Below are 26,969 nucleotides of genomic sequence, written 5' to 3'. Positions count from 1 at the left end.
ACATCTCTTTTGTTTGTCACCACAGGACAGTTATTCCACTGGATCCAAATACACCCCCAGGTGTAAATGGGCAACAGCTCATCCCTCACTGCACCAACTCTGCTAATCCTTGAGGCAGCACACAGAGATCAGCTGGGCACCTTGTGGACTGTGCAGCACAGCCACCTCCGTCTCATCAACGTTTATCACTGGGACACACTAAAATTACAGCTGGCCCCCTTCAGAGCATGGAATCATCCACCTAAAGTTACTTAGAGGTTGATTTCTTCTTTGTTCAAATTCATCCATGGCAGAATATACAGAATTGTACTACCCTGAAGTGAAGAACAACACTGAGTTTTGTTGTTTGAAGCAGTCAAGTGCCTGTGCAGAGGTGACAGCAGCTCCACTGGATCGAGTCCAAAGCTGTGGGACATTCAGTGCCACGAACTTCTGCACTTAGAGAGCAACCAGCTGAGACATCAGTGCTTGTTTCCATAAAAACACAGGGAAGCCAACAGCAGAATACATCCAGCCTTCGCCAGGAGCCATCTTTTTTCCAGCTCCCAAAGCCCACAGTAACAAAGGCTGCTAAAAATGGACCAGAAGTTCACTACATTTTCCCCCCAATGCTACATTAAAAAGATTGACTTTAAACAGCCCAGTCTTCAGCACACAGAGCTGTAATATTTGTGTGCTTGCTGTGGCTCCCAAATACAACATTAGTGATGTCAGACACGGCCATGCACTTGCCCAGGCAAGACTCAAGTTTATGTCTCTATAGAGCCAGAAATTAATAGCCTAACACTTGTTTTGCCATGATTCAGAAGTTTTCAGGAATTGTTACAATGTGCTAGGAGGAGCAATGAAAGGCCAAGTAAAATAATGGATTAAGAAAACTCTTAGTACAGCAAGACTTGAAAACACACTTATCACAGCTGTAATTACAAGCCTGAATGGCCACAGCTGATCCCTAACCTCAAACACCTCTGCACTTCCATTCAGCGAGCATTAGGGAAAAAATCTTTACTGGGGCCTTATTAAACAAACATTTCCTTGTTCTCATTTTAAAGGTCCTACTCGTTTAACCTGTCTCATACAGAAAGAGTCAAACCATGACATTACAAAATTAGAGCTCAACTACCTCAAAGTCCTCAGGTTGTGCAGATTTTCAGAGGTCTTTTTGCTGAATTGTTTCAGGGAGAGAAATATTTACCTCCTATTTGACACTGGCAACTCCCCACTCGCTCCCTCCAGGAACTGCTGAGATTACTTTATCCAGAAATCCAGACTAGAAATTTTCCTCTGTAATGTCCTGATCAAACTGGGGATTTTGCAGTGTATTTATTTGGTTTATGATACTGTCAAAGAGGTCAAAGTGGTTACTGTGGGGAAAAAAGCTTACATTTGGCAGGCACTCAAGCAGAGCCTTTCAAAAACCAGGAGTATTCCCTATGCCTAAGGAATTTTCCCCTAGGACTGAGTGTGACACAGCCTGGCTGCAAATTCTTTAGGGCGGGTGTTTATTTTTTAATTGGACTAACAATGATGCCAGCTGAGGTAGCCAAGTATGAAATTAATATGGATTTAAAAGCTCAAACTTGGCCAGTTTGGGGATGTTTTATTTCAGTCCCTCTCTTTGATATCAATCATGGAGGGAGAAGAAAAAAGGCATTAAAATATTGTTCTGGTTGTGTATGCACAGTGGATGGGACAAGCTGAGTTTTAGACTGTAAAAACAAAACATCAGGCTCAAACAATAGAATTTTGCTGGCAAACACAAGAAAGCTCTGGAAGAGGATGTCTGGGGGGGGGTCTCTATCCATAGCTACTACATGCCATGGTTTTGGGTCAATAATTTTGGAATTCTTGGCCAAAGCAGGCCAGCATGGTTCAAACCTCTGTTCTGTGTCAGGGGTGGGAACACAGAAATCATCCCAGGTTTAGGAGTTTCATGGCTGGCATAGAAGCGTCCTCAGGAGCCCAGTTCTGTTCACTGTGCAGCTCTGATTTTATTCAAAAAACCTGAAAAATTAGAATTTTTTTCCCTTGGCTTAAACGAACATGACAAAAATTATTTGTGCTGCTCAGAAAATGTTGTGTGTTTAGCTGCTTGATCTGTAAGTGGAAAAAAGCTAATTACACAATCCATTTAGGCATTTGATGTCCCAGGGCCAAGTCACTCTGTGGCCACAGAAAACATTAATAAACATGGCTTATCTCACTTTATGAAAGTTGTGATTACCATTTTTCAATAACTGCAGCTATCAGCAGCATTTCACCTCTCCTACCTTATGAAACTGAACCCAAACAGCAAAACCTATTTGAATTCAGCTCAAATGTGAATTTACTGGGAACATGTTCTCTTTTTGCTCCTGTGTAAAATGTCAAAATTCAGGGCTGGATTTCTCAAAGTGCAGCACATCAGGGCTCAGCTGGGAACAAACAGGAGCAGCCAAGCACATGAGATCAAATAAGCCCCTAGTTTGATGCCTAAATGGGAAATAAATATTCAAGGATAAAAAAAAAACAGAGAACACAAAATAAGCCTGCCTGCTCATTTTCAGAATTGTTACATTTTAAATCTATCTGTAGAAATGGTCCACTTTGCATTTCAGCTACAGAACACACAAGAAATATTTAGGAAATTTTCTCAATGGAATAAAAATCATCTTAGTACTGTGTAGTTACAGTCCAAATGCCATTAACATAAATGGAAAGACTTTATAATATTTTGCATATATGACATTATTACATAATATATATGTGCTTTAAGTCATAGTTGGGTTATTGATATCCCACTTTTGAAATGTCACCAAGCTGCTGGCTCCCATTCAATACCAACCAACTGCCTCTTCCTTGCTCTGAAGGCAGACAAAATAATTGTAAATTGGTAGCAAACCCTCATATTTCAATTAGGAGTGAAAGCGCAGAGATTCCCAGAAAGAAAACAAAATGAGTAATTTTCATGCCACAGAGGAATAATGGTTACAGTATAACGTAGCATATAGGTGAGCTTTATGAATTATGTGATAAATTATCTTTAAATGTACATATTCCAACAAAATATACATATACTAAATATATATATACACACACATCATCAGCCTTTTATAAGCTTATTTTGATACAAAAACATCCTGGGTAATACAGGAAGGTCTAAATATCAACTTACCTTGCAATCCCTGTCTGCATTACCAAATTATGACAGGAATTTTTAAAGCATTTTTTACCACATTAAAGCCACTGCTACGACCACCATGCCAGCTCCTTTCCCTAGAAACTTCCAAAACTTGCTGTAGTTCATCCAATGTATGCACACAAGATTAGCTCAAGGATAAATCTTATGATTTTAAAAGTTTTTCAGATCAAAAATTATTCAGATTTTTATCAAACTCAAGAAGGATATCCCATTCCCACAAGAACCTTACTCTCAGGTGAATCCATTTCAGAATCCACACTACTCAGGCCTAGAAATATTCCAAAGCAAATGAAAAAAAAAAAGGGAACTAACAAGAAAAAAATAAGCAATTTCCCTAAACATTTCCATAGCTTGCATAAAGACATCAATTACCATGACTTGTCTTCTAAATTAATGATTCACAGTGATGGATTATTCATGCAAGTCGGCCAGCTGAACATTATACTTTGACTCTGGGGAGAAAGTATAGCATGTCTTAATTAACTAGATTTTGTATATGCCAAAAGATACCCAGGAAAACTTTATTTCTCTAGTCAAGCAGGTAAAATGCGAGCAAACAGAACTGATGGTAATCAAAATATGTAAAAATCTTCCACAGTCTCAGAATCCACATTTAAAAGTGAACTAGCAAGAGCACATTGCCTCAAGTGAGCTCTGTAAAATAGATCCAAATTGCCATTTTGTTGAATGAACTGACTTTAGATCTGCTCCATTTAAGCGTGAAAAAGATGGAAATTTCACATTAATATGCTGCTTCCTGTCTCAGCACAACCTTGCAAGGCTTCAGTGATGGCACAATTTCTTGTTTCTAAAGGATATCAAGTATTTTCTTGACTGAAACGCCACCCAACACTGAAATTTTCTATGAGTGAATGATAGGTTATTATTCCAAATATTTTCCAAATGAATGCTGTGTTCTAATGGCCTCCTTGAAAATACATAACATTTATGTGTTGTGCAAGTCCATTGATGCTATTTGTTACTTTGATCAGGATGGTTCAAAATACCCTTACAATTCCAACAATATCTGAGATTTGCACTTATTGGCTTTCAAAGTGTTCTTCAATCGCGGTATTGAAAGATTTACAAAATAAAAATGGGAATGCCGTGATAAATGTTGCAATTTATCCTTCAAGTAAGTAATAGGAACGATCCAGTGTCTCTAAAAATCTATACCAGGCTGCTCTGAGCCAGCAAAGATCACCAAGCCTGATGAATGAGATGCCCAGTTAGTTGCTTACACGGCTTCTATAGACTGAGGTTGTTAAATCACAGTCCAATACACCTTTATCTTTAACCAATTAACCCACATGCTTCACAGCCATTATGAGTAGGAAGAGTCTGTTTTCATTTCATACAGGTTAAATAAAGATTAAGTGAGTTGTCCACTACCAAAAGATGTAAAAACAAGGAATTTTTTTCCTCTCTTCTCTTAAAACTACCCTATCCATTGGTGTTACCTTCTCTGAGCTCCTGGGATAATCCCAGAGCCTTTGAAAGCAAATAATTAATTTTGTCCTTGCTTTCTCAGTGCTTCAGCAATATTCCCGGGGATTCCTCCAAAGCCCTGTACTTCCTAAGGAATTAAGTAATAACTCCAGGATAGGATAGTTACATGGATAAGGATTAGGGAAGGATGGTGCAAATCAATTTAATTGGTGTCTGCCAATGCTGAGATGACAAACAGTGGGAACACATTTCCATACCTCTAGCTCCATAGGGCTTTCACTAAAGGTAACAAAGATCCTTATGAGACCCAGCTCCTTGGAACAGTTCCTAGATGCAGATCTGAATTTCTGCTGCTTTTCTCCCCTTCCAAATATGAGATGTCCTCATGTTCTTCTTGGGAAATATGCTTCCATCACTCCAAGAAGTTGTCTGCATTGTGGCTGAGTGAAAGCTTGTCCCCTTGCAGCTAAAGGGTATTTTGCTGTCGTTTCATGTATGGGGACCTGCTATCTGTTATGTCAAATCCACAAGTGCACTGTGTTTTAATATTGCATGCACATTTTCCTCCCTCACATTTCTTCTATATGATAAACTACTAATGGCATTTTTTACTTCATGCATATCATCCCCTCAAAATAGATCTACTTACAGTCAATTTGATTCTTACTCACTGTCATGGGTATCTTATCTGCCCTGCTGCTCCATATCCCCTGTAATTAAATATTTCTGCTTGCTTTTTTTCTGGTATTTGTTTTCCTTGGTATCTTCCCCTATATCTAATTTCCTGCTTTCTTTAGTATTTTAACAGAGGCATGGTAGGAAAAACAGATGGGAGCTGTCAGCTAGAGATGATGCCAAGCTTCTGAGCAAGTGGAGACTCCAACAGCTCCAAAATCCCCGGGGGGTTTGGTGACACCAGGACATTCCCTGTGTCTCAGAGATGAGGGGAGGACAAATCCAGGGCACTGTCCTGCAGCCAACTCAGAGCAAGCAGAGCTGGTGCCTGCAGTGACCGCACAGGTGACATGAACTGGGGAGCTGCAGCCAGGTGTGCACAGCACACGACTGCAGGAACAACAGCCACAAAGCACCACAAACACAGCTCTGAGTCCTTGTGGTGGTGGCAGAAGTCAGAGCCCTGGGGGATAAAAGCAGCAGGGATTTGTGAGCACAGCCTGCAGGAGCACAGAGCACTGTGGGCACAGCAGAGCATGGAAGGGGCAGAGCCCTGGGGATGGAGGGAGGATCCATGGCCATGGAGGGAGGAGGATAAAGCAGGCCAGCAGCTCAGATGCAGAGAATGACCCAGGGGCAGATCCCTGGGGACAGGCTGGCCATGGAGGGAGCAGGATAAAGCAGGCCAGCAGCTCAGATGCAGAGAATGACCCAGGGGCAGATCCCTGGGGACAGGCTGGCCATGGAGGGAGCAGGATAAAGCAGGCCAGCAGGCTCAGATGCAGAGAGTGATTCAGGGGCAGAGCCCTGGGGACAGGCTGGCCATGGAGAAGGATAAAGCAGGCCAGCAGCTCAGATGCAGAGAATGACCCAGGGGCAGATCTCTGGGGATGGAGGGAGGATCCATGGCCGTGGAGGGAGTGGGATAAAGCAGGCCAGCAGCTCAGATGCAGAGAACGACCCGGGGCAAAGGCAGAGGAGCCCTCCCAGGCTTTCAAGATCACCAGTTGGGGACAACACATAATCCCAATCTGTCACACTGCAGGATGGAAACGAGATCACAGCAACCACAGACAGAGCAGTGCTGAATTAAAGGGTTCAGCTCTGAAGCTCCCAGGTTTCATTTCCAGCTGCTTCATGGCTGCTCTTCCCAACCCTTGGCTCTCCTCTTCAGATTCTCAGACCCTGCTGTTCTCTTCTTCCTAGCTCCCCAGCCTGCAGATCCCACCAACAGCTCCCTTGGGCAGACACAACCAGCAGAGCAGATGTGCTGATGGATCCTGTGACTGGACTAATCACAACCAGGGTCCCTTGGCACAGAAAAAAGAAGCTGCTCCATAGCACATGCAGTCATGAAACAAGATCTTGTTTGTCACTCTAGACCAAGGAGGTGTAGCAGGCACATTAAGCATTAATCTAAAACTCTTCTGTCATCTTCAACTCAAGCTTTGTCAAGTGTTATCTGAACCCTTATTTTAGAAGTGTGGAGTCAGCTTTGCTTTTTTAATTTTTGTTTTTAAATCAAAATCCCACCCTCTGCCTGTAATGTTACTGTGAATAAACAATGTTACTTTAGGTTTTTATTTACCATATGCAATTGCACATGTTTTAAAGATAAAATAGAATTACTACAGTTTTTTAAAAGTCCATATCCAGTTTAATAAGAGACTAGTTTATTCCTCTTTAGTACTTGCAAGAGTCATTAGACATCTTTCAACTCCCACTAATTACTTTGTTTTTGGCAGACATTAGTGTTTCCTCCTCCTGCTTTTTTGAATAAATCTGAAATTAACAAGTCAATAAACTGACATATTTACAGTAAAAATAACTCGGGTCCCCTGTCTTCTTCCTCCCACTTCTCATATCTCTTAGCAGATGAAAAGGTCATCATTCACCTACAGGCTTTACACACACTGGTGGGGACTTGGGCACTTTCCCTTTGCATCAGCCTCATCTCAAGTTGAGGACCTGATGTTACAGAAGCTGTTCCTGTCATCTTAGGTTTTGATTAATTACTTTAAATAGTTTAGAAACTGGAGCAATGCTTCTTTTGAGAAAAAGATATCTGAGAGAGAAAACATGAGTTGCTTCAGTGAACTCCAATTGCTGTGTGGAGTACACAGTCATTAACTGCTCCAGGAGCTGCTTTAATTTAAATGTGGAAAAAAAACCCCAAAAAACACTGGAAAAGGGCAGTTTTGGTGTACCAATTAAAAAATAATGCCTTAAATCTTCAGACCTTTCTTCCCAACTTACATAACTGAGACGTATGGGGAAAACTAGGGCAGCAAACATCACCTCAGCCATGGAGACAGTCCCCAAACCCTGGCACTTTGCTGCTGTGCCAGGGAAGGAGGCAATCTCCAGTGGCTGAGTGATGCTGAGCAGTTCCGACAGGCTGTCTTTGGCAAAGTACCCACGCTCCTAACACTAGCCTGACATGCCAAGGGCGCTTAAAAAATCACAGTGAAAAGTAGATGTCCAAGTCCTCCGGCTCACTCCAAAGTTCCACAGGAGAATCAAGGCTGGAATGGAACTGCTGCTCAAACAGTACCAGATGCAGAATGCAACTGGTGAGCGGTGTTTGGGCGTTTTGTCTTACTGCAAAGGGAATTATCTTAAGCAGAATTCTCAGAACTGCAAAAGCAAAACAAAGCCTACAGTGTGTTGTGCAGAAAGGTTAAAAAGGAAATGAGAGTTCTCTTTTCTGAGATGAGGAAATCCCCCCAAACCCACTGCACACACGGAAACATGCATGACAGAATCAGAGGAAAGCAAAAGCACAGGGACTGCAGCTCTTCCACAGTCTGGGGAGATCACTGCTGGCTAACAAGTGCTTGGCTCGTACATCTGACACCCCCCTGCACACATGGCACAGCTTCAGTTTTGGTTGGGACAGAATGGATCTTTCTAGAAGCAGCAGATTGTCCATTAGGCCATCAAGGCATCATGGGGTTGGAACTGTCAGACTCACACGGCAGAGCAGGAACAGAGAGCATTACTAAGCAATTATTTCTTTAGTTGTAATGATGAAAGACTTCAGGGCTGAAGTACACAAAGTTCATAAATTAGTGCAAAGACAGGCAGCCTATAAATTGGAAACTAGTTGGTTAAAACTAAATACAACCACATTGTTTTAACTTCCTTCTTCTAGACAGTAAACTACTTGTCATTATTGATTCTTCCTGAAAGAAGAGTCTCAAGGTCTGCAAAAATATTTCTCAAGAATTATCATAATATTTAAACACTGAACTAAACCAAAAATTCTTTACAACACACGAGGTCAAATCTCATTAACCCAAAAGCCATACACACATTTAACTCATTAGCTCGTATGAATAAGAAATTTCCTCTTTTCCCATCTCACAGCTACAGCTGCTCTGCAATGACTCCAAAAGCCCAAAAAGGACATGGATAACTCACACAGCTTTTATCCCATTAGCCACGGTCTGCAGTTCTCATAATCATTAGCTTTGAAGTGTATTAAACAAACCAGAACACGACCTTAGAGCTGATATTTTAATCACACCACATAAGAACAATTCTTTATCACAGATACTTCATTAAGGCCAACAAACGAGATGCTATTGAGAGCTACCCAAGCCACAAGCAGGCAAGGAACTATTCTTACATTACTTTATAGCTACAGATCTTCTCCAACACAACCTTCCTAGTGACTGCACTGAGGTATTTACACCTGAAACAAACACATTCTTAATGGGATCAATACATCTGTCCATCCCTGTCGTTTTGCACTGCTTCAAATGCCAAGTACAGAGGGAAAATGAGCACCAAAAACTTCACCGTTATTACTGAACTATGGGATTAATTTTTTTGTCTTGAAGTGGCTACAGCTTTATATCCAGGACTATGTCAAAAAGAAGTTGACAGAAAATGTGTCCTCCTGTCAATTCAATAATTCAAGACTCAAAGTATTTCCCTGCCTCCTGCAGGAATACGTGGTATGTTATTTTCCCCACCTCTACATTCTGCTAATGTTTAATCACCCAGTTCACAAGACCATGCTGGGAAGGCAAATTAAACCCAAAATTTTTACAGGGATTCCTGGATTAAACAACTCTGTTTTTTCATCCATACAAAGTATGTATATATTCATAAAGACATATTTATCACCAATTACAGCTGACTATACAGACATCTTTCCCTACCATCTGCCCATTATATTGTATCAGAGACATGCAAGCGATATAAAATAGGGAAAACCAAACATTAACTTTGGAAACCATGCTTATACACCAATTTTTAACGTTATTTTGAACACACAGCTTAATTCAGATAAGGACAGCCTGAAGACTCAGTATAGGACAGATGTACCCTATATTAATTCAGCCTGTGCTTTACACAGACAGAATAATGTATTGCCCACACAGAACACAAATTGCTAGAAATTATTTTAAAAGGTATTCAGGCATGCCAACAATGTGTCTTCAGTGATGATGAGCAGCCCAAAAAACAAATATGAAATTTTGAGAAGTAAAACATTAGCTGCAAAAGCCTTTAAAGAGCAGGGAGTAGTCAGATCTTGCTGTGAAGAATTCTACCGGCACTAACCCATTTTCATGGCTACGTGCTGTGATACACAGGGTTATAAACTGAACTGAGCTACACATAAATACAACATTGACATCAACAGAATAAATTTCAAGAGAGTTGTTACAACAATAGTGCTCCTAGAACTGTTCACCCCTGAATATGAAAGGAGATGACTGACACGTTCATGAATAACTTTCATCTACATGTGAGCAAATCCCTGACAATGGCAGATGAAGAGACAAACTCAGAAAAAAATTTTAAAATCTCAACTCAGCTTGGACTAGAGGATGTGAAAATACAGGACAAGTAGTCTCATGAGGTCAAATTTTGGAACTCATGACTGCCTTTAACAGGAAACTTTACACTGCCACAAGCCTTCACGTTGCATTACATCTTAGGCTGCTCTGTGTAACTCTGTAGAAAACCCACACCTTAAAAAAAAATTTAAAAAATCACCCTTTTCTGCTCCCTCCCTTCCCTTGGCAATTAGTCCTCATCACACTCAACCAAGCCAGAGTAATTCTAAAAAATACAATGGATGTAAAATAACAAAGTGTGAATCTGGTTCAACCCCAAGAACTCCAACCAAGACCTGACAGAATCTGGAAAAGTATCACAAAATTAATAGAAGAGGTAACTATCTTAAGTTTTAGCAGCCCTATGACTACAGCTTTGTAGCTTTATTTAAAACATACTAATTTCACTGAAGAGATAAATAACCACTAAGCAGACATTCGGCTCAATCTATGCTACAACATTTTACTAAACACTTCTCCCCTACACAGAAAGGCGTAATTTTCCGTTAGACCAAATCACCAGATCAAAATGATGGGAAAACTGAAGAAGCTGAGCTCAAAGGTGATTAACAGTACAAAACTCATACACATTATTTGCTGCAGGTTTTAAGCAGCCCTTTAATACCAGGATGTGTAGAGTATTTGATATGTGAGAGATCACCCATCGATATGTGAGAGATCTGATTAAAACAAAACCAGGTGGTGTGGGAAGGAAAAAATCCACACGTGTAACAATCCAGGTGCCTTTTTTTCCTGTTTCTTCCCCACCCAGAAGGAGGAGATGTGGATGGGTGACACACACACGGACACCTCATCTGCACATCGTCCCTCTGTCCCCAAAGGCACCCAACTCTCCCCACCCTGCCAGCAGCACCGCAACAAGTTACAGCCAAAGCCTGACAAGTTTAACGCTTCATTCCCACGTTCACATTGGGGAATTCAGTGCCTTAACACTAGATAGAAGCGATCAGCATTTTTTAAAAAGTGAGCGATAACAGCGACACATCAGAAATGCAAATTCGGACCTAGAACCGAGTTGATGCTTTAATATTAATATTAAATTTTAATCGCTGAGCTCTTCCTACGATGTAACTCGGAACTCCAAACCTTGAAGCTTACTAGGAACAGAACCACCCCGACAAATAATGCCCAAGTTTAGTTCTTTTAATGGCCAGCACCCGGGGCGCACAGACGCTCTGCGGCGCGCCCAGCGAGCCGCCAGGACGGGGCTGCCACAGGCGGGAGAAGCCCCTCACAGGCGGGCTCCGAAGCCCAGCTGAGGGCTGGGAAGGGTCGGGACGGCCGCAGGGACCCGCGGGACACCGCGGGCGGGTTCTGGGGCACGGCACCGCGACCCTTCCTTCACCCGAGCACAACTCCGCCGGGGCGCGGGCTGAGCTCCGCGGGGCCGGACGGAGAGCGCGTCCCGCCCCGGCCGCCCGCAGCAGCCGGGCGAGCACCGGGGGGCTCCTGGGCTTGCCTGCCGCTCCCCGCCGCTATCCCACGCCTGAAGAGCAGCTCTGATCACGAACGCCTCCTCTCCCGCCGCAGCGGGCGCAGCCCGTCCCTGCCTCCCTCCCTCCGGCGCTGAGGGAACGCCGGCGACCCCCGCACGGGCAGCGGCTCCTCCGCACCGCCGCTACTCCGTGTAAGAAACGAGCCGGAGCCGCCCGGTTTATTCGGTCCCACAGCCCCGCGAAGGGACGGGCGCACTCACCGGCACTCCCGCCGCCACCGCCCGCCCGCTGCCCAGCGGTGCTGCCGCCGCTCCGCGCTCCACCGCGGCTCTGCCGTGCAGGGAGGGCTGTGCTCGGCTCCTCTGAGCCCCGCTCCGCCCGGGCACTGTCCCCGCCCCGGCCCGCCCCGCCGAGCGCTCCCGCCCCCGCTCCGCTCGGCATTGTGGGGCTTGTGGTCGCGGAGAGCGGACTACGAGCCCCAGGGCCCCGCGCGCGGTTCCGGACAACGCCTGGTGTGTGGTAACACCGCGGATCTTCCTCCTCCTCCTCCTCCTCCTGCTCCTCGCGGGCGCTTCCGGCGCGGCGGCGGCGGCGAAGCCCCTCGGGAGCAGCGGGGGCTCGGCGGGCCGGGGCAGGTGAGGTGCCGAGCCCTGCCCTGCCCGGCTCTCGCGGGCTGGACGCGGGGCCCGCCGCGCCCTCCGGGGCTGCGAGAGGGGTGGCCGGGCTGAGGAAGCGGCTGAGGGCGGCCTCGGCGTGCGGGGAAGGTGCGCGGGGTGTCCCTTCCCCTCCCGGCCGGGCGGTGACCTCCTTCCTCCGGCCCTGAGGCAGCGCCCAGGGCTTGTCCTTCTGCCCGCCCTTCCCGCGGCCGCGGGGCTGGGGCCTGGCCCCGCTCCGGGGTTCCTGGCCTGGTGCTGGTTCGCTCGGGCCGGGCCCGGCGGGCGCAGGCCCGGATGTGTTTTATTTTTGTGTGTATTTATTTTTAGCTCGTCCTCTCGGAGCGGAGCGCTTGTCAGGTGGCTGCGGCGGGCAGGGAGAAAGGGCACCTCGGCTCCTTCCCCCTTCCTGCGCCAGGCGAGGTGTAGGTTGAACATTAGGGAGAAATTATTCACAGAAAAGGTGATTAGACATCGGAATGGGCTGCCCTGGGAGCTGGTGGAGTCACCGTTCCTGAGGTGTTTGAGGAGAGGATGGACGTGGCAGTGGGTGCCATGGCCTGGTTGACAAGGTGGTGTTTGTTCAAAGGTCGGACTCGGTGATCTTGGATGTCTTTTCCAGCCCGATTGATTCTGGGATTCCTCCTCCGCAGGCTCCCCCCTGGCTGTGCCCCCTTTGGGGACTGAGCACTCAGGGCTGGGGTGTCCCATTAAGCCACTCACTGAACTGGTGGGTTGGGTTGGTGTTTTTCCTGTAGCTCGCACATACTGGGTGGCTGAAACGTTGTGCTGTTCCTGTTATCAGAGGAACTAATTCTCCTCTGGTATGTGTTGGCACGTTGGAATGTATTTTTGTTCCTTTGGAGCTGTGTCATATCTATTTGTGTTTGGCAAAGTAATGGCTTCACTTTCACATTCCCAAAGAGGCGAAAAAGAAAGAGAAACGGGGAAATGTTGTTGTGGTTATGTATTCCAACATTCTTGACCTGTTTCAGTTATGCTGTATAACAGTTCTGGTGTTGCTGACTGCTGGAACTGGAGCACAGGCTGTGGGGTCTCGTGTTAGACACACACTTGGGTGTATTAGGAGATTAAATCACTTCCATTTTGAAGTCCAGCAAAAGAACATGGACTAATTATAAGCCTGACTTCAGGCTAGGCTTGGTTTTTGTTTTTTTGAGTTGATATGGTTCTAAAAATAGACACCTTGGATTTATCACAGGTCTGTGTCATTTCTGAATTAGTCATAGAACTGCTCTTACAGTAATCAAATGCATAAGCAGTTCTGCTTTGCCAGAGTGAATTTCACTGCAGGTGACTCTTACATGTGTGTGGAGATATTTGAAAACTGCATTTCTGTTCTGGTGAGAGGCATTTGAAGACACTTTCAAACTTCAGTATTATTTGCTGGTGACATTCCTTTTATTGACTCTGCAGGGAAACTATTTGGTGTAAGAATCAGCAGGATGTGGAATCAGTTCAGTAGGATGCCTTTTAAGTCTCTTTTTATCATTGCTGATTTTAAAATACAGATTGTTATCCTAATACTTGATCTGTATGCTAATCCCAGTGAATCCACCCATACTCAGTTTTAAAAAGAAGGAAAGTAATTCTGTATCTGAAACACAAAGCTTTGAAGTTTTGTATCAAATAATCTAAGTTATACAATGGGAAATAATTGCAACTGATAATTAAAATACAGTGGCAGGTAAGGTAACATCTGACTGAAAAAGAAAGATGTGTGGGTTCGGGTTTTTTTTAATTCAGGTGACCATTAATGATAGAAAGAGTTACCAAGACAGGTTGTGTGGGTGTGTATATAGTTAAAAGAGAAAATTCTACTTTTTTTTTTTTTTACTTCCATAAACTTTACAACAGCAGTGGTAAATTATCTACACTCCCTCCTCCCATGCACATTGCTCTTACATTTTGATTCAAGCTCTGCCTCTGAATTCAGATGGAATTTATGCTGTTGTTTCCCTTCCCCCACTCTTTCTTCCAGGACTTGAATGAATTTTTCTGGTAACTCAGGGATCTCAGATCAGGTTAAAGGTGAAACCTCTTCTTGAATCCTCCTTGCAAAAAGTGGAGCAGAACCTCTTGGCAGTAAGGTCTTTTCTAGCAGGAATGGAGCTGTGATTTTTGCTAGAAGCCAACCACTGAAATAATAATATTTGCAATCACTGCCTTGGGCCTTGTTCCTTTGTAGTACTTTTCTAAAAAAGAATATTAATATCTAAGCACTTACCAGATCTAGGGTAGATGGAGCCTGGAGAAGGGAATAGAGACAACATCAGTGCAGAGGTAGATCTGCTGATGACAGAGCTGAAACCCTGCCAATTGATACCAAATATTTCTGTTGGTTTAGAACCTGAAAAGTTGAAATCATGAGAGTCTGCTCTCTTTGCTTTAAGCACTGCTTCAGAAGATTGTGTTACACAAACACCTTTCTTTGATGGAAACCTCTTCAGCCTGGCCTAGGAGCAGGTGTGGATTTGGGGCACATCCTGCCTGCTGTAGTTACAGGGGGATGGTTGTGTTCTTATTAAGCAGCTCTGCTTGATTTAAGTGCATTACCAAAAGTCTGTCAGTAAATGGCACACATTAGAGAAAGCAGATTGTCAACTTAGACACTGACAATCTAAGAAGTGTGGTGGTCTGTGCTCTTCACCCTTCTTGGCAGGAGTTGGGTTTTTGGGGTTTTTTTTCCTGCTAAAGTTCAGTTGAATGATTTAAAATGTCACTGGGTGGCTGTGGGGGAATAGGCCTGTCAAAAAACCTTTCCAAATCTATTCCTCATCTAAAATATACCAGCTCTCTCCATGTTTGCTGACTGGCTGGGATCATATTTTAGTGCTGAGACTTAAAGGTTAGAATGTAAGATTTATCCTGACAGTGAAAGCACGTATTCCATGTTAGTGCATCCCTTGGAATCCAGCCTGCTGTGTTTGATGGGTCAGGACTGAGCAGTCAGGCTTGTATTAACTGTATTGTTTTAGCACAGTTGGCAAATCCAGATTCTGTTTCAATTCCTGTATCATTCTGTCCATTCTCTCATTGCACACCCAGAGATTTGGGGTTGTGGGGTCCCTGGAACACAGAGGAGGATCGGGCTGACACTCAGCTCAGTGTTTGGCACTGTCCTGCTGCCTTCTCCTCATCTGCCCCCTCAGACCAATTAACAAGTTTGCCAGCAGAGTAACACCTTTTCTACATCTTACAGTTTTCCAGGATTTTCTCAACTCTACCATTCCACTGTGCTGTCCTAATAAATCACCTTCTCATGGAATCTTATTCCCACCTTTTATGAGAATGTCAAATAAAGCAGATGACAGATGAAACTAGGGTAAACTCCTCTCAAAGAAAAGGCTCTTTTGGGATTGGAGGAACTGAAGTTAAGCTGTTACAAGACACTGTCAGGAAGTCTGGCAGCTGTGCAGAGCTGCTTTTGATCACCTCCTAAAAGAAATGCTGAAAGCTCCTCCTTGCTGCTGATAATGTGCATTAAACTGGCTTGAGTCAGGCCATTTTGAAGGTTAGTAGACTTGCTGATAATTGATCTAAATAGAACAGAAACTTCAGTTTTCATGAGGATTTGGTCCCTAATCAGGATTGAGACCGCCTTCAAGGGTATTTGGATGTGGTTTAGTGCAGCTATGACAAACTGACTTTCAGTAACACAATGAACACAGTGTTTTTGGGAAGATAATTATTCTTTCTATTTAACACTAGCAAAGTCTGAAGTGAATAAGTTGCATCCAAAAGATGTGAAGTTGATTCCTAACTGTAAAGATAAACAGTTTGAGAATTTTAGCAGTCAGGTCCTTCATGACACTGTGATGCTTCCTAGTATATCTTCTGGAAAACAGGAAGATTTCTGAAATCATGAACAAGCAGTGTGATAAACTGAATATATTTCTTTTCATACCTTGGCAACAAAAGCATTTGGTGTTCTTAAATATTTCTTGTGTGCACATATATATAAACCCACCTCTTCAGTTGCAAAATTGGTATTCTTTGTGTTAATATAAATCCAAGTGGTGTATTTTTTTTTAGGAGTGTCAGTGTCTGGAAAAGGGGTAATAGATAATGTATAATTGTTTTTATATGAGGGTTTTAACTGTACCATGGATTAGTAACAATAGCTTATGGTTCTTCAGGAGAAAATGAGTTCTTCATGGTAGCTCACAGGGTAATAGGTTTTCATCATCATAAAAATCCATCATTTCACTTAGTATTTCCTTTTGTATGTGTGTGGATACTGCTAACCCATAAAAACAAAGTAATTATATCTAATGACAATTTTGTCCTTTTTTGCCCTTCTTCCTGTGATAAAAATCTTTTGGGTAGAACCATGTTCAGTGACCTGATTTAACTATTTAAAAAAACTTTCTGTGAGACTACAGATAAAAATGTGCTATAAATTCATCTGTGAATGCAGATGTGTGAGTGGACATTCACTGAACTTCCAGAAAGGAGGAATTCAACAGCAAAAAATCAAATCTCCATCCAGCAGGGAATACACATGGATAATAAATGGGACAGCTTGTACCTGCAGTAGGGAGTGAAAACTTGTTCAGACAAGTTCCCTCCCCCCATGTGAGCAGACCTGGCATGAATTTATGTAACTGAAACAAGTTCTTGGGAAAACACTCAACTTTTTGTGGAATGATGAATATTCACTTGTGTTCCTCCATGCTCTTGACAGCTGTAAAATACCAGGAGTGGGTGATAAAGTTGTGAGACCCCTGATTATTGCAGTTCCATCCCTGTGGATGCATTTCATCCATCCAGAGCCCTTTCTAAAGCCTCAGGGATCCTTTTCTGGGGCTGGAGGAATCAGCTCATCTGTGGCACTTGGAGGCTGGAACAGCAGGAGGAGCAAAGTGAGGTTTTGCAGTAAGCAGTCCATGTTAGAAGACTTGTATAAAGTTTTTACTGTAGTCATGTTGAATTTTTCTTCAGCTTTTACTGTTCCCAAAAGAGATATGCACAAGATTTGTAGTCATCCAGTTTCTTCTCTGTGCTGACTGTAATCAGTAACAAATTTCACTTGTGTAATTATGGCTAAACAATTATAGATCTGCTCTGGACAAAAAATACCTGTTCTTCTGTTTAAACAGCCTGAAGATCTTCAGCCAGTGCAGAGCATAATGAGGGATATGGCTTGAAGAAATGTCTTGGCATGTTCTTAACCTGTTCATGCTCTCAGGAAGTGATATTGATTGCTGCAGTAGTTTCTGCTGTTTCTTACCATTTCACTCTTTTCACTTCTTACTAAAATGTCAGTAAATTACACAGACATGCAAATGCCAGGTGTCTGGAGCTTGCTAGGAGAAAAAAATCCTTCCTCTAGTGCATTAAATCCTCCAAGCAAATCTAAAAATTAAAACCTTTAATATCTTTCTTTTTATCTTTATTTCTGACGTGGGCTTCAGGTCTTTAAACTCAATTATGTCATATAAAATATTTTTTAAAGAATCTGACGAATAGAAAATACAGCAGGCTGGAACAAGGGCTTTTTATCAACTGTAAGGTGACCTTTTTTCTTTTCCACATAATTTCTGTGTCTGAGCAGTGATGGATATGATGAGCTGGGCTGGGTGGAGAACTTCCAAAACAGAGGTTCAGTTACTGGAACAATAATTTTCCATTGAGTTAACATAGCTGGTGGCACACCCTGAGTGGAAACATGACTTCAGCTTATATAAAACCAAAGATGTAGTGTTCACGTTCAGATGGGTGGAAAGTAGGCACTGATCTCCAGCAGAAGCACAGCTTGATGCATGTGCAGTATGGAATATTTATAAATATACCTATTTATAGGTAGTTTTAATAGTCACATTGCATCTGGATGAGGCTTGGGCTGCAGCATGTAGTGCTTTCCAAGTTTTTCCTGGATGGGAGTTGTCAGGAGCCTTATGCTGCTGCCTGTGAGTGGTGGCAAGATCTTTGTAAATAGCACATAAAATACCTGCTTTAGGGAGAATTGATTCCATAAGAACTTGAAGGGAAAAACACTTGGGGTAGTACTTTTTCTTTAAAATATTCATTTAATAGATTTCTGTTAGGGTTTTGAAGTTACACCAAGTGGTCATTCCATGTTTACTTGTCTCATGTAATAAGAAATCCCTGGTTTCTACACAGTAGAACTCACATTGATCTGTGCCTTGTCATTTTTAGAACTTGTCCCTCTCGAGCATTTGTAATTGTGTGTTTGTTTGTTTTCTCTTTTCTCACACACCCTAAGGACAATAGATTTCCCAAGTTCTTCAAGTATTCTTGCACAACGAGGAAAAAGAAGAGACATTTCAGTGAATGAGGAGTTTTTTGCTTCTATAGTGTTTTCCTTGAGAAGTGGCTCTTTGAATGAGGATGACAATGGAAGAGATGAAGAATGAAGCAGAGACCACTTCTATGGTTTCCATGCCTCTCTATGCTGTTATGTACCCTGTCTTTAATGAGGTGAGCTCCAGTTTACCTTGGAATGCACTAATCCCCTTTATTTTGGGAAATGAGGCCACAGGGACGTGCTGTTCATCTTGGGAAAGCTTTGTCTAACACATCTTCACTCTCTGCATTGTTTCGCCCTTCTTGCCATCAATAGTTTCATGCTCATCAAAGGTTGCTGGTGTCTTGGTTGTGAGCTTTTCTCTTACCTTTAACAGAGGGTTTTGACAAAAATGCCAGCTCTGGTATTCTCTGGCAGGAAATAGCACACAGTCAAACCTGTGAACAGCTTGATGCATTTCAATTTTACTGCTAATGGTTGTAATTTAATATTTGTTTTTCTCTGAATATCAGGGATTGCCAAGATGTTCTCACAATCTTCTGTTGGACTTTTGCTGCAAAATATATCCAGTGATTTTTGTTTTCATTTGTGGGGGGAACTCTTTGCTTTGGGATTAACTTTATAGTATCTCTGAAGTGAGACCAGCAATTTGAAACCTTCTGTCAATCCCCCTTTCCATTCTGCTTTATGGGGCAAGGTGTGATTACTTGACTTGTTTTGTTCTGATAACAACAGAATGCTAATAATTAATTCTAAACTTTTATTGCAGCTAGAAAGAGTAAATCTGTCTGCAGCTCAGACGCTGAGAGCAGCTTTTATTAAGGTGAGAAGTAACTTGCATTGAAAAATGGTTGTTTCAAAAGTAAGCTGTGTAAGATGAAGCTAAAAGGTCAGCTCTCTTGTTTCCTTGTCTTTTTATCTGAGACTTCATCCTTGATCCAGTAGTCTAAAAATAAAACGGACAATTGCATGAACTGCAAGTTTGAGATGTCTGCAGATGTCATGAGTAGAAATCTGAATGAGCAATTTTAAACACTCTTCTCTTGTCCATATAGAACAAAAGCTTAAATGAGGGAGCAGTCAGTGAATAAATAATTAACTTAGTCTAAAACCCCCAAGATTTGTAGAATAGGCTCTCATGAACAATAGGCACGTAGCAGACTTTGAAATTGGTTTACAAAGTGAGTGGTAATGGGATTTTTTTGTGGATGAAGTTCAGTGTTTGTGTAGAAATCCAGCAGTAAATGGAAAAAAAAAAGATTCTTCTGTCTTTTCCATTGTATTCCTAAGGAGTGAAAATACAGATATTCCTTTACATTGCTTTATTGAAGTGGTGATCTTTTCAAATATTGAAACAAAATAATGGCAGGCATGACATATCTGAGCTGTGCAAATTCTGGGATACTTCCCTGTTCCTGCACTGAAATCTAAGTGTACCTTGATGGGCTGAAGTCTCAAAGTGAGCTCCTACAAGTGTGGGTTGGTTTTGTGTGTTTTCACAATTGGTGGGAAGGAGCTAAGGTGGATGCAAATAATGTAAAACTGAGATATTGGTAAAAATGGTAGTGCCAGCTAAAAAACCCATGGAGGCTCATTTTTCTTCCACACAGAGCAGTTTTTGGTAGCAGCACAGGTGATGTGAACAGCTCCAGTGTTAATCCAGCTCTGTACTTAGATATGTCATCAATCAAAAGCTGGGTTTTTTCTGAAAGAGCAATTCCCAGATGATGTCTGTGCATATGATGTGATTCATGAGAGGCACATTTATAAATGTCATGGGGAAGGTGGGGGAGTAGCACCTGTGTTGGAGTGAATTAAATTCCAGGGGATACCATATCCTTGTCTCAAAGCTTGGTGTTTATGAAAATATAACAGGATAGAGACATTTATTAAAACCTTTCTTACTCAAATTAAAATGAGTGCAAGGTCTTATTGGAAAAGTTGCTTATACAAAATCAATGATGTAGTCCAAGAAAAGTTAATTTTGTAGTGGAAAAATGTTTTTAATGTAATCTACTGGTCTAAAGCCCTTAGACATTCAAAGTTCCCAGCAAACTCCTGCAGCACCTGAAGCAATTTACATGAAAATCTTGGTGCTTGCAATGTCCAGGTCTTGCATATTTAAAAATATAAGTTTTCTCTGCTTTACAGGCTGAAAAAGAAAATCCAGGTCTTACACAGGACATCATCATGAAAATCCTGGAGAAGAAAAGTGTGGATGTGAATTTCACAGAGTCTCTTCTGCGTATGGCTGCTGATGATGTAGAAGGTAATAAAGCCTGTGTTGGATAACTGTATTTTTAATTACACTGTTAACCAGGAGCATGCAATTCTGTATTTCTTCTTTTTTTTTTCAGAAGAGATTATTTGTTTCTTAGTAGAATTTTCTCAGCATGGTAGAAGAAAATTTGTATTTTTGAATCCTGCTATTGGAGAAATTAAATCTCCCTGAAGACCACACTTGACTAATAAGGAAAGAAAGAAAATGAATGTTCAGAACTATATTTTTATGGGTGCATAGTTCACCTTTTGTAATGCTAACAACCAGGAAAAGGCAAATATGTAGTATAACACCCTCTTTTTTTTTCCTACTTCAAATTAAAAGCAGCAGTTACACTGTCACAGAAGGAGAATATACTGCAGGCTTTAAGTTATTTTAATACTGAATTTGATGACTTTAATGTCTCAAATAAAGTAAGATGGGCTCTTTTTCCACCATGCAGTAATGAAGGTGATTGTTGCACTGTCCTGATTCACACAGGGGTTATTCACTGCAGTTCTCTGCTCGTGGCTGTTTCTCATTTGTTCACCTTCAAATTCACCCTGGCAATCCTGCTGCATTTTGTGTCGTGTTTTTAGCTGTCACTACTGACTTCAGGACAAACTTATGGTGCCTTTGAATATGTTTTTTTTTTTTGCCAGAGTATATGATTGAAAGACCTGAACCTGAATTCCAAGATCTTAATGAAAAGGCACGAGCACTTAAACAGATTCTTAGTAAGATTCCAGATGAGATCAATGACAGAGTGAGGTTTCTTCAGACAATCAAGTAAGTACAATATGATGGATTTTGCTGCAGGTGGAGAAGTCAAACTTCTTGTATTTAAGTCTGAATGTTGAAATTCTGTAGCTGTAGCAGCATTGTTCCCATTGCTAGAGAGCCTGATCCCACTTAGAAATGATGAGGATGTTACGTGACCAAACTTGCTGGATTTGGTCTCCTCCATCATGTCTGAGACTTCCTCTGTGCAGACTGCCCTGAGAAATACTTGACTGCTAGAAAGGGATTCAATTCCAGCATTTCATGGGATCTCCTGAGGATATTGAAATTCTCCTTTTCTTGCCCAACAGGGACATTGCAAGTGCAATAAAGGAGCTCCTTGACACAGTAAATAATGTCTTCAAGAAATACCAGTACCAGAACCGGCGGGTACGTGCACCAGCTCTTCATCCAGTATTTCTAATAGCAAAACAAGAGGCATCCTTTGATCCAAGGATGAACAGCAGAGCTTAGCTGGTCAATGAAACCATGCTTTAACAGCAGAATGGTTGTATGATAGGTCTCAGGAATTCTAGAGAAAAAATTATTCTTCTTTGTTTCTTCCAAAGAAAAAAATACCCAAAAATTTTTGTTCTCAATGTAATATTAATTAATTTTCTGATCAGTTTAACCTCAAGGTTCTCGCTGTACCCAGAAATATGTGAACTAAGACTCTGCTCCTGGTGTTTTTGTTTTTGTAGGCACTTGAGCACCAAAAGAAAGAGTTTGTAAAATACTCCAAAAGTTTCAGTGATACTCTGAAAACCTATTTTAAAGATGGAAAGTAAGTATGCTTTTGTCCTGTTGTTTCAACAATTTACATAATGACTAACAGGAAAATAGGACAGGCATAAGCTGCCTTTTTTAGGAGTTGCCTAATTATTTCCTTACCTATGTCCTCTCATTACCATGGCTGCTTTAAAATGTTGTTTCTTTGCCTTTGAGGAAAGGGAAAATTGTTAAATTCACCACCATGTAACACCCATGTGTGGTGTTAGTTTTGAATTTGAATGAGAAGTTAAATTTCCTGGTCCTGTGTGGGTTTTCTCAGTGCATATACAAGGACAAAGAAATTATGGATTTTTTTTTTTTTTTTTGAGAAAAGTAATTTACCTATTTGAAGTATCATTTGCAAATACAAAACATCTGTGCAGGGTTCTCTTTGATTTAAATTTTTATTGGCCTTTCTTACAGACCCTCACAGTATCTGGAATGATTCAGCTGAATCTTTTTCTAGCTGAGCATTTTAGCCCTCAAACTGAGGCTTTTTCCAGGTCTTCACCTTGGGTTTTGCAGTCACTGTTCCTGTATAATTCACTGTAGTGATTCTTTTGGAGGATGAATGGATCCCCCTCAGATTCTGACAGTGCCAAAATGTTCTGTTTTAAAGATGGAACCAACTTTGATGTCAGCTCTTGTTGAGCTTGGCAAAGGCTGAAAGCACCCAGGAGATGGTGCATTAAAAAGGAGAGAAAAGTCTTGAGACCAGCTGGGAGTACAGTCCTGCTCCCATCAAAGCATCCTTGTTTTTCTCTCCTTTTCCTGAAATTGGGGCTAAATTTGATACCAAAATGAGAAGTTTAGGCTTTAGTAGCTTTGATTCTTGGACAGAAGTACTGTGTGGGCTTAAGCTTCAAGTGTGTTAATTATTTGCAGTAGTGTAAGAAATTCCATCCTGTATTTCCTACCCTTGGGAAGTCAGGAGGAATTTGTGTCTGAGCAGCACATGGGGTGAGATCCCTGCTCCCCCCAGCACTACACACAAGCCATGCTCAGACGTCATTCCTGAGCTGAAAACTTCTGTGACCCCACACCTTTCTGTGCAGAAAGGTAACTAAAATAGTGTGTTGCTGTCACATGTGGGCACGTTTAGTATTCCTTGAGGGAAGAGTTGCCAATTCTGGAATTCCTAGGGGGTGAAGAGCTCAGCTTTGGAAAGGTGTTTAACAGTCAGAGTCAGAAAATGGCTGTGACCTTAAAGATCATCTGGTTCCAAGCCCCAGTCATCTGCTCCATGGTTTTCCCTTGGTTATCTGAATCTCAGAAGGAAAGGATTGAGATGTCAGTGATGATAGAGAGCCAAATTCTTTTAAAATTCCTGCCAAATCAACACAGCCTTCCTGGGATTAGCTATGCAAATGAGGCTGGCTGGCTGCCAGCAGGGAGCTTCAGGTAGGTCAGCTCAGGGTGGAACATCCCTGTGCTTCCAATTCTCCAGTTCTAGATGGCAATGATGCTGGCTTTCTCCACTGCCATGTTTCTGGAAGTGTCTGAAGCAATATTCTTCTCTTTCCACAGGGCAATAAATGTGTTCATAAGTGCCAACCGACTAATTCATCAAACCAACTTGATACTCCAGACCTTCAAAACTGTGGCCTGAAAACTGTATATGTTGAGAGTTGTACTTTTCAATGGTGGATAGGGTACCTTTATATGTAAATTTTAAAGTTTTGACTGTATAAATTATCAGCCCCTCTCGAGGGGCCTAATGCAGGATTTTGAATGGGATTATTGCCATCTTACACCATATTTTTGTAAAACATTGTAGCTTAATCATAATCTCACAAGAAAGATTTTGCATCACTTTTTGCTATTATCATTCTTTTCAGAATTATAAGCCAAAAGAATTTACGCCTTAATGTGTCATTATGTAACATTCCTTACAAGAATTGTAAATATTTGGTGTTCTGTTTCTGACATTTTAACTTGAAAGCGGAAAACTGCAAGATTATGTATTTAACAATATTGGTGGCAAATATTCAATAAATAGTTTACATCTGTTAGACTGTCTTTTTGTATGTGAACAAAAGTGCATAACTCATCTTTCTAGAACTGCAGAACATTCATTCAATAGAAAAAGAAATTAAAATTATTTGGGTGCTTAAAGCTACTGGGAGTTCAAATCGGTGTAAAATGAGGGGTTTTCCTTAAAACTGAGATTTTGGCTGTTATCTAGACCAGAATATCAGAATAATTATATTAAAATGTCTTTGAGAAAGTAATAAATAAGCCCAGAAGTGAGATGTGCTTTTGTTTTTGATAGAAACTAGATCTCACTTCTTTCTTAGTCTTCTATTAGTGGCGAGTTAACAGGCTTTTTTACTCCTAGGCTTTTCCAAGGTTTGGAGCACAGGTTTATTTGAAATATATGCAGCAAAGATTGAATTTAAAACTCTTCAGATAAGTGGGTTTGAATTTGTCCCCTTTGGGAGGGAGGAGGATTGGAGCTAGAACTCTTCCAGGTAGCACTAGTGATATCTATACTATGCATGCCATAAGGCAACTTTGTTTTTTCAGGGAATTGAAATCAAGTGAGACCTCGACTGACAAACCTTGGCTGTGTAGATGGTTAAGAGCTGCTGCTGGACAGGTGGAAATTTTCTCTTTGTGATTTCCTGGTGATGTTTCACAAGTTCTGATGAATCCCTTGGAAGTGCACCTCGAGCTGATTTGGAAAGAGAATAAACCTCTGGAAGTTTGCAAAATCTGTGGCCATTACTAGGAAGTTTAGGGAAGAATGTGAAGCAGCTTCTGAAAGCTGTTGCAGGAGGAGCACTCCAGGCTGAAAGAGCACAATTGCTCCAGAACTATTCCTTGTTTGGCTGTAAAAGGTGAAGAAAAGATCCCTGCAGATTGTCTGGCACACTGGCCTGGTGCTGTACTGCTCATCTGGGGCAAGTGCCTTATCCCAGGTACAACAGCTGGGTCCTTGCATTTGCTGATCTGAAAGGATCAAAAGGGGGGAAAATGCAAACTGCAGCCTCCCAAATAGCACTGGATGTTCTGCTGTCTATTTGTGCATGGAATTGTTTCCTCGATGAGAGCACTGACTGTAGTCAAATAGAACAATGTGAAGGAGAGTATTGTGTAAAAATGAGTTCTTTGGGAATGTATGTTGTGCAATTTTTGGTTACACATAGAGCTATAAGCAGGACGTGGTCCTTAAAGCTTGCTGGTCAGCCTGTTCTCTGTTCTGACAGTGGTGTCTTGTGTCCTTAGCAAACTGAGCTTAGTAAAGGGATGCAGAATCAATTTATAGTTCAGACTTTCTGGTATTTCTTAAAGCTTGGCCTGCTGAACTGTCATATTTTGGCAAGTGGTAGAAGAACAGCAATGTTGGAGCCGACGAAATTAGAGTGATATTTAATTTGCATCTTTGCATTCTGTAACTAAAAGGGTTGGGTAGTCTCCTTGTGGGTGATTCTCAATTAAGTCATAGCTCCAGAGGGCTTCATGAAGATCCATGAGTCAGGGAGAAGGAAGGGAAAGGCCCCTGGAGTTTGTGATACTTCATCTGTCTTGGAAAGAGTGTTTGGTACTGGAGAGGCTGCAGCAGTAGCTGTAGAGAGAGAGAAACACAAAAGATTGAGTTGTGGTTTATGAATTGGACCTGATTCCCATAATATTCTGAGTTTTCTCTATTTTCTTGGATTGAGCAGGACAGTAATTGGTGCTGGCAATCATAAATTGAATGAGACCATGTCTGTGTCTATGGGTGGTAACAAATACATATAAAAAATCCACCTGTGACTTGTGTCCCCCACAAGCTGCTGTGCTTTGTCCTGCCAGTTGGTTCCTTGTCAAATCCGAGGCTATTTCATCAAGAAATGAACTGTTCCTGTTCATCAGTTCTTCCCAAAACCTTTATTGGGTTAAAGGTACCAAATACAGGGCTAAGCTTCAGCTTGTCTGGCCAATGTGTTCTGTTTTATTTATAACCTCATTGTGATTTCTCTATGTTACCCTTAAAAGTAATGGAAAATTATTCATTGTAATCCATGTCTGGTAATGGGAAAACTTGAAAACTGGTGTCTTCAGGTCACATTCTTCTGTTGTGTGCAGTGAATCCATATCTAGTGGTCTTATAAACCTTTCTTTTCCACTGAATATGAGCTGGGACATATGTCTGTCAAATTTTATTGTGGTTTTGCACTTTATTATTGAAGTTACCTGAGTAGCTAAAAGATAAGTTTCTCCTGAGGATTTCTGATACAGCAGTTAGTGTTGCAAAATGCTCTTAGAAAATTTCTGCTGTGAATGTGGGTTATAACTGCTATGATAATGTTAACATACAGAAAACCAATCTAATAAACAAAATAAAACTTTGTATATTTGTTAATGAAGCAAAGAACCGTCTTAATCACTTGTTTTGATTTTCCTCAGCCTATAAAGAAGTGAAGAAAAGCTTAGGCTGGCTTGGTTTTGGCTGGAAGCTTTAATCCTGATCCCCAGATTTGTGAGAGGTGCCAGGTGCCCAGCTCAGAGCAAGGTTTGTCTTGAGCTGAGGGGAAGTGGTGAGTATGAAATCTCAGAGTGTCCTGGTGTCAGACCTTCCTTGGCTCCAGCCAGCACCAGCAGGTAGTGTTGGTCTG

At 41.9% G+C, this 26,969-nt stretch overlaps 2 protein-coding genes across 3 annotated transcripts in view; one reads left to right on the top strand and one right to left on the bottom strand.

The window, feature by feature from the left end:
• The window catches only part of SERPINI1 (serpin family I member 1), a 45,303-nt gene extending 33,365 nt beyond the window's left edge, over positions 1-11,938 (bottom strand). The window contains exon 1 of the mRNA XM_030954539.1: positions 11,873-11,938. The gene's annotated coding sequence lies outside the window, so the exon portion shown is untranslated. The remainder of the gene's footprint in view (positions 1-11,872) is intronic.
• A 113-nt stretch (positions 11,939-12,051) lies between these two features.
• PDCD10 (programmed cell death 10) lies at positions 12,052-26,720 on the top strand. 2 transcript variants are annotated; one of them, XM_030954645.1, is made up of 8 exons: positions 12,052-12,247; positions 18,516-18,730; positions 19,327-19,380; positions 20,709-20,826; positions 21,480-21,606; positions 21,909-21,987; positions 22,299-22,381; positions 23,896-26,720. In XM_030954645.1, the coding sequence occupies exons 2-8, from the start codon at positions 18,635-18,637 to the stop codon at positions 23,975-23,977; spliced, it is 639 nt and encodes a 212-aa protein (XP_030810505.1). In that variant the 5' UTR covers positions 12,052-12,247; positions 18,516-18,634; the 3' UTR covers positions 23,978-26,720. The 2 variants fall into 2 exon arrangements, with proteins under 2 accessions (XP_030810505.1, XP_030810506.1); XM_030954646.1 differs by having other exon boundaries at positions 12,119-12,247; positions 18,524-18,730.
• Positions 26,721-26,969: the final 249 nt, after the last annotated feature.

Source organism: Camarhynchus parvulus, chromosome 9 (genome assembly GCF_901933205.1).
Source record: "Camarhynchus parvulus chromosome 9, STF_HiC, whole genome shotgun sequence".
Lineage (NCBI taxonomy): Eukaryota > Metazoa > Chordata > Aves > Passeriformes > Thraupidae > Camarhynchus > Camarhynchus parvulus.
Note: the sequence above shows the minus strand (reverse complement) of the source record. Positions and strands in the feature narration are given on the sequence as shown.

Coding starts and splice junctions, on each gene's coding strand:
- PDCD10 (XM_030954645.1), top strand. CDS start 18,635: ATGAGGATGACAATGGAAGAGATGAAGAATGAAGCAGAGACCACTTCT. Junction 18,731..19,326: donor TGTACCCTGTCTTTAATGAG/GTGAGCTCCAGT, acceptor CTTTTATTGCAG/CTAGAAAGAGTAAATCTGTC. Junction 20,827..21,479: donor GGCTGCTGATGATGTAGAAG/GTAATAAAGCCT, acceptor TTTTTTTGCCAG/AGTATATGATTGAAAGACCT.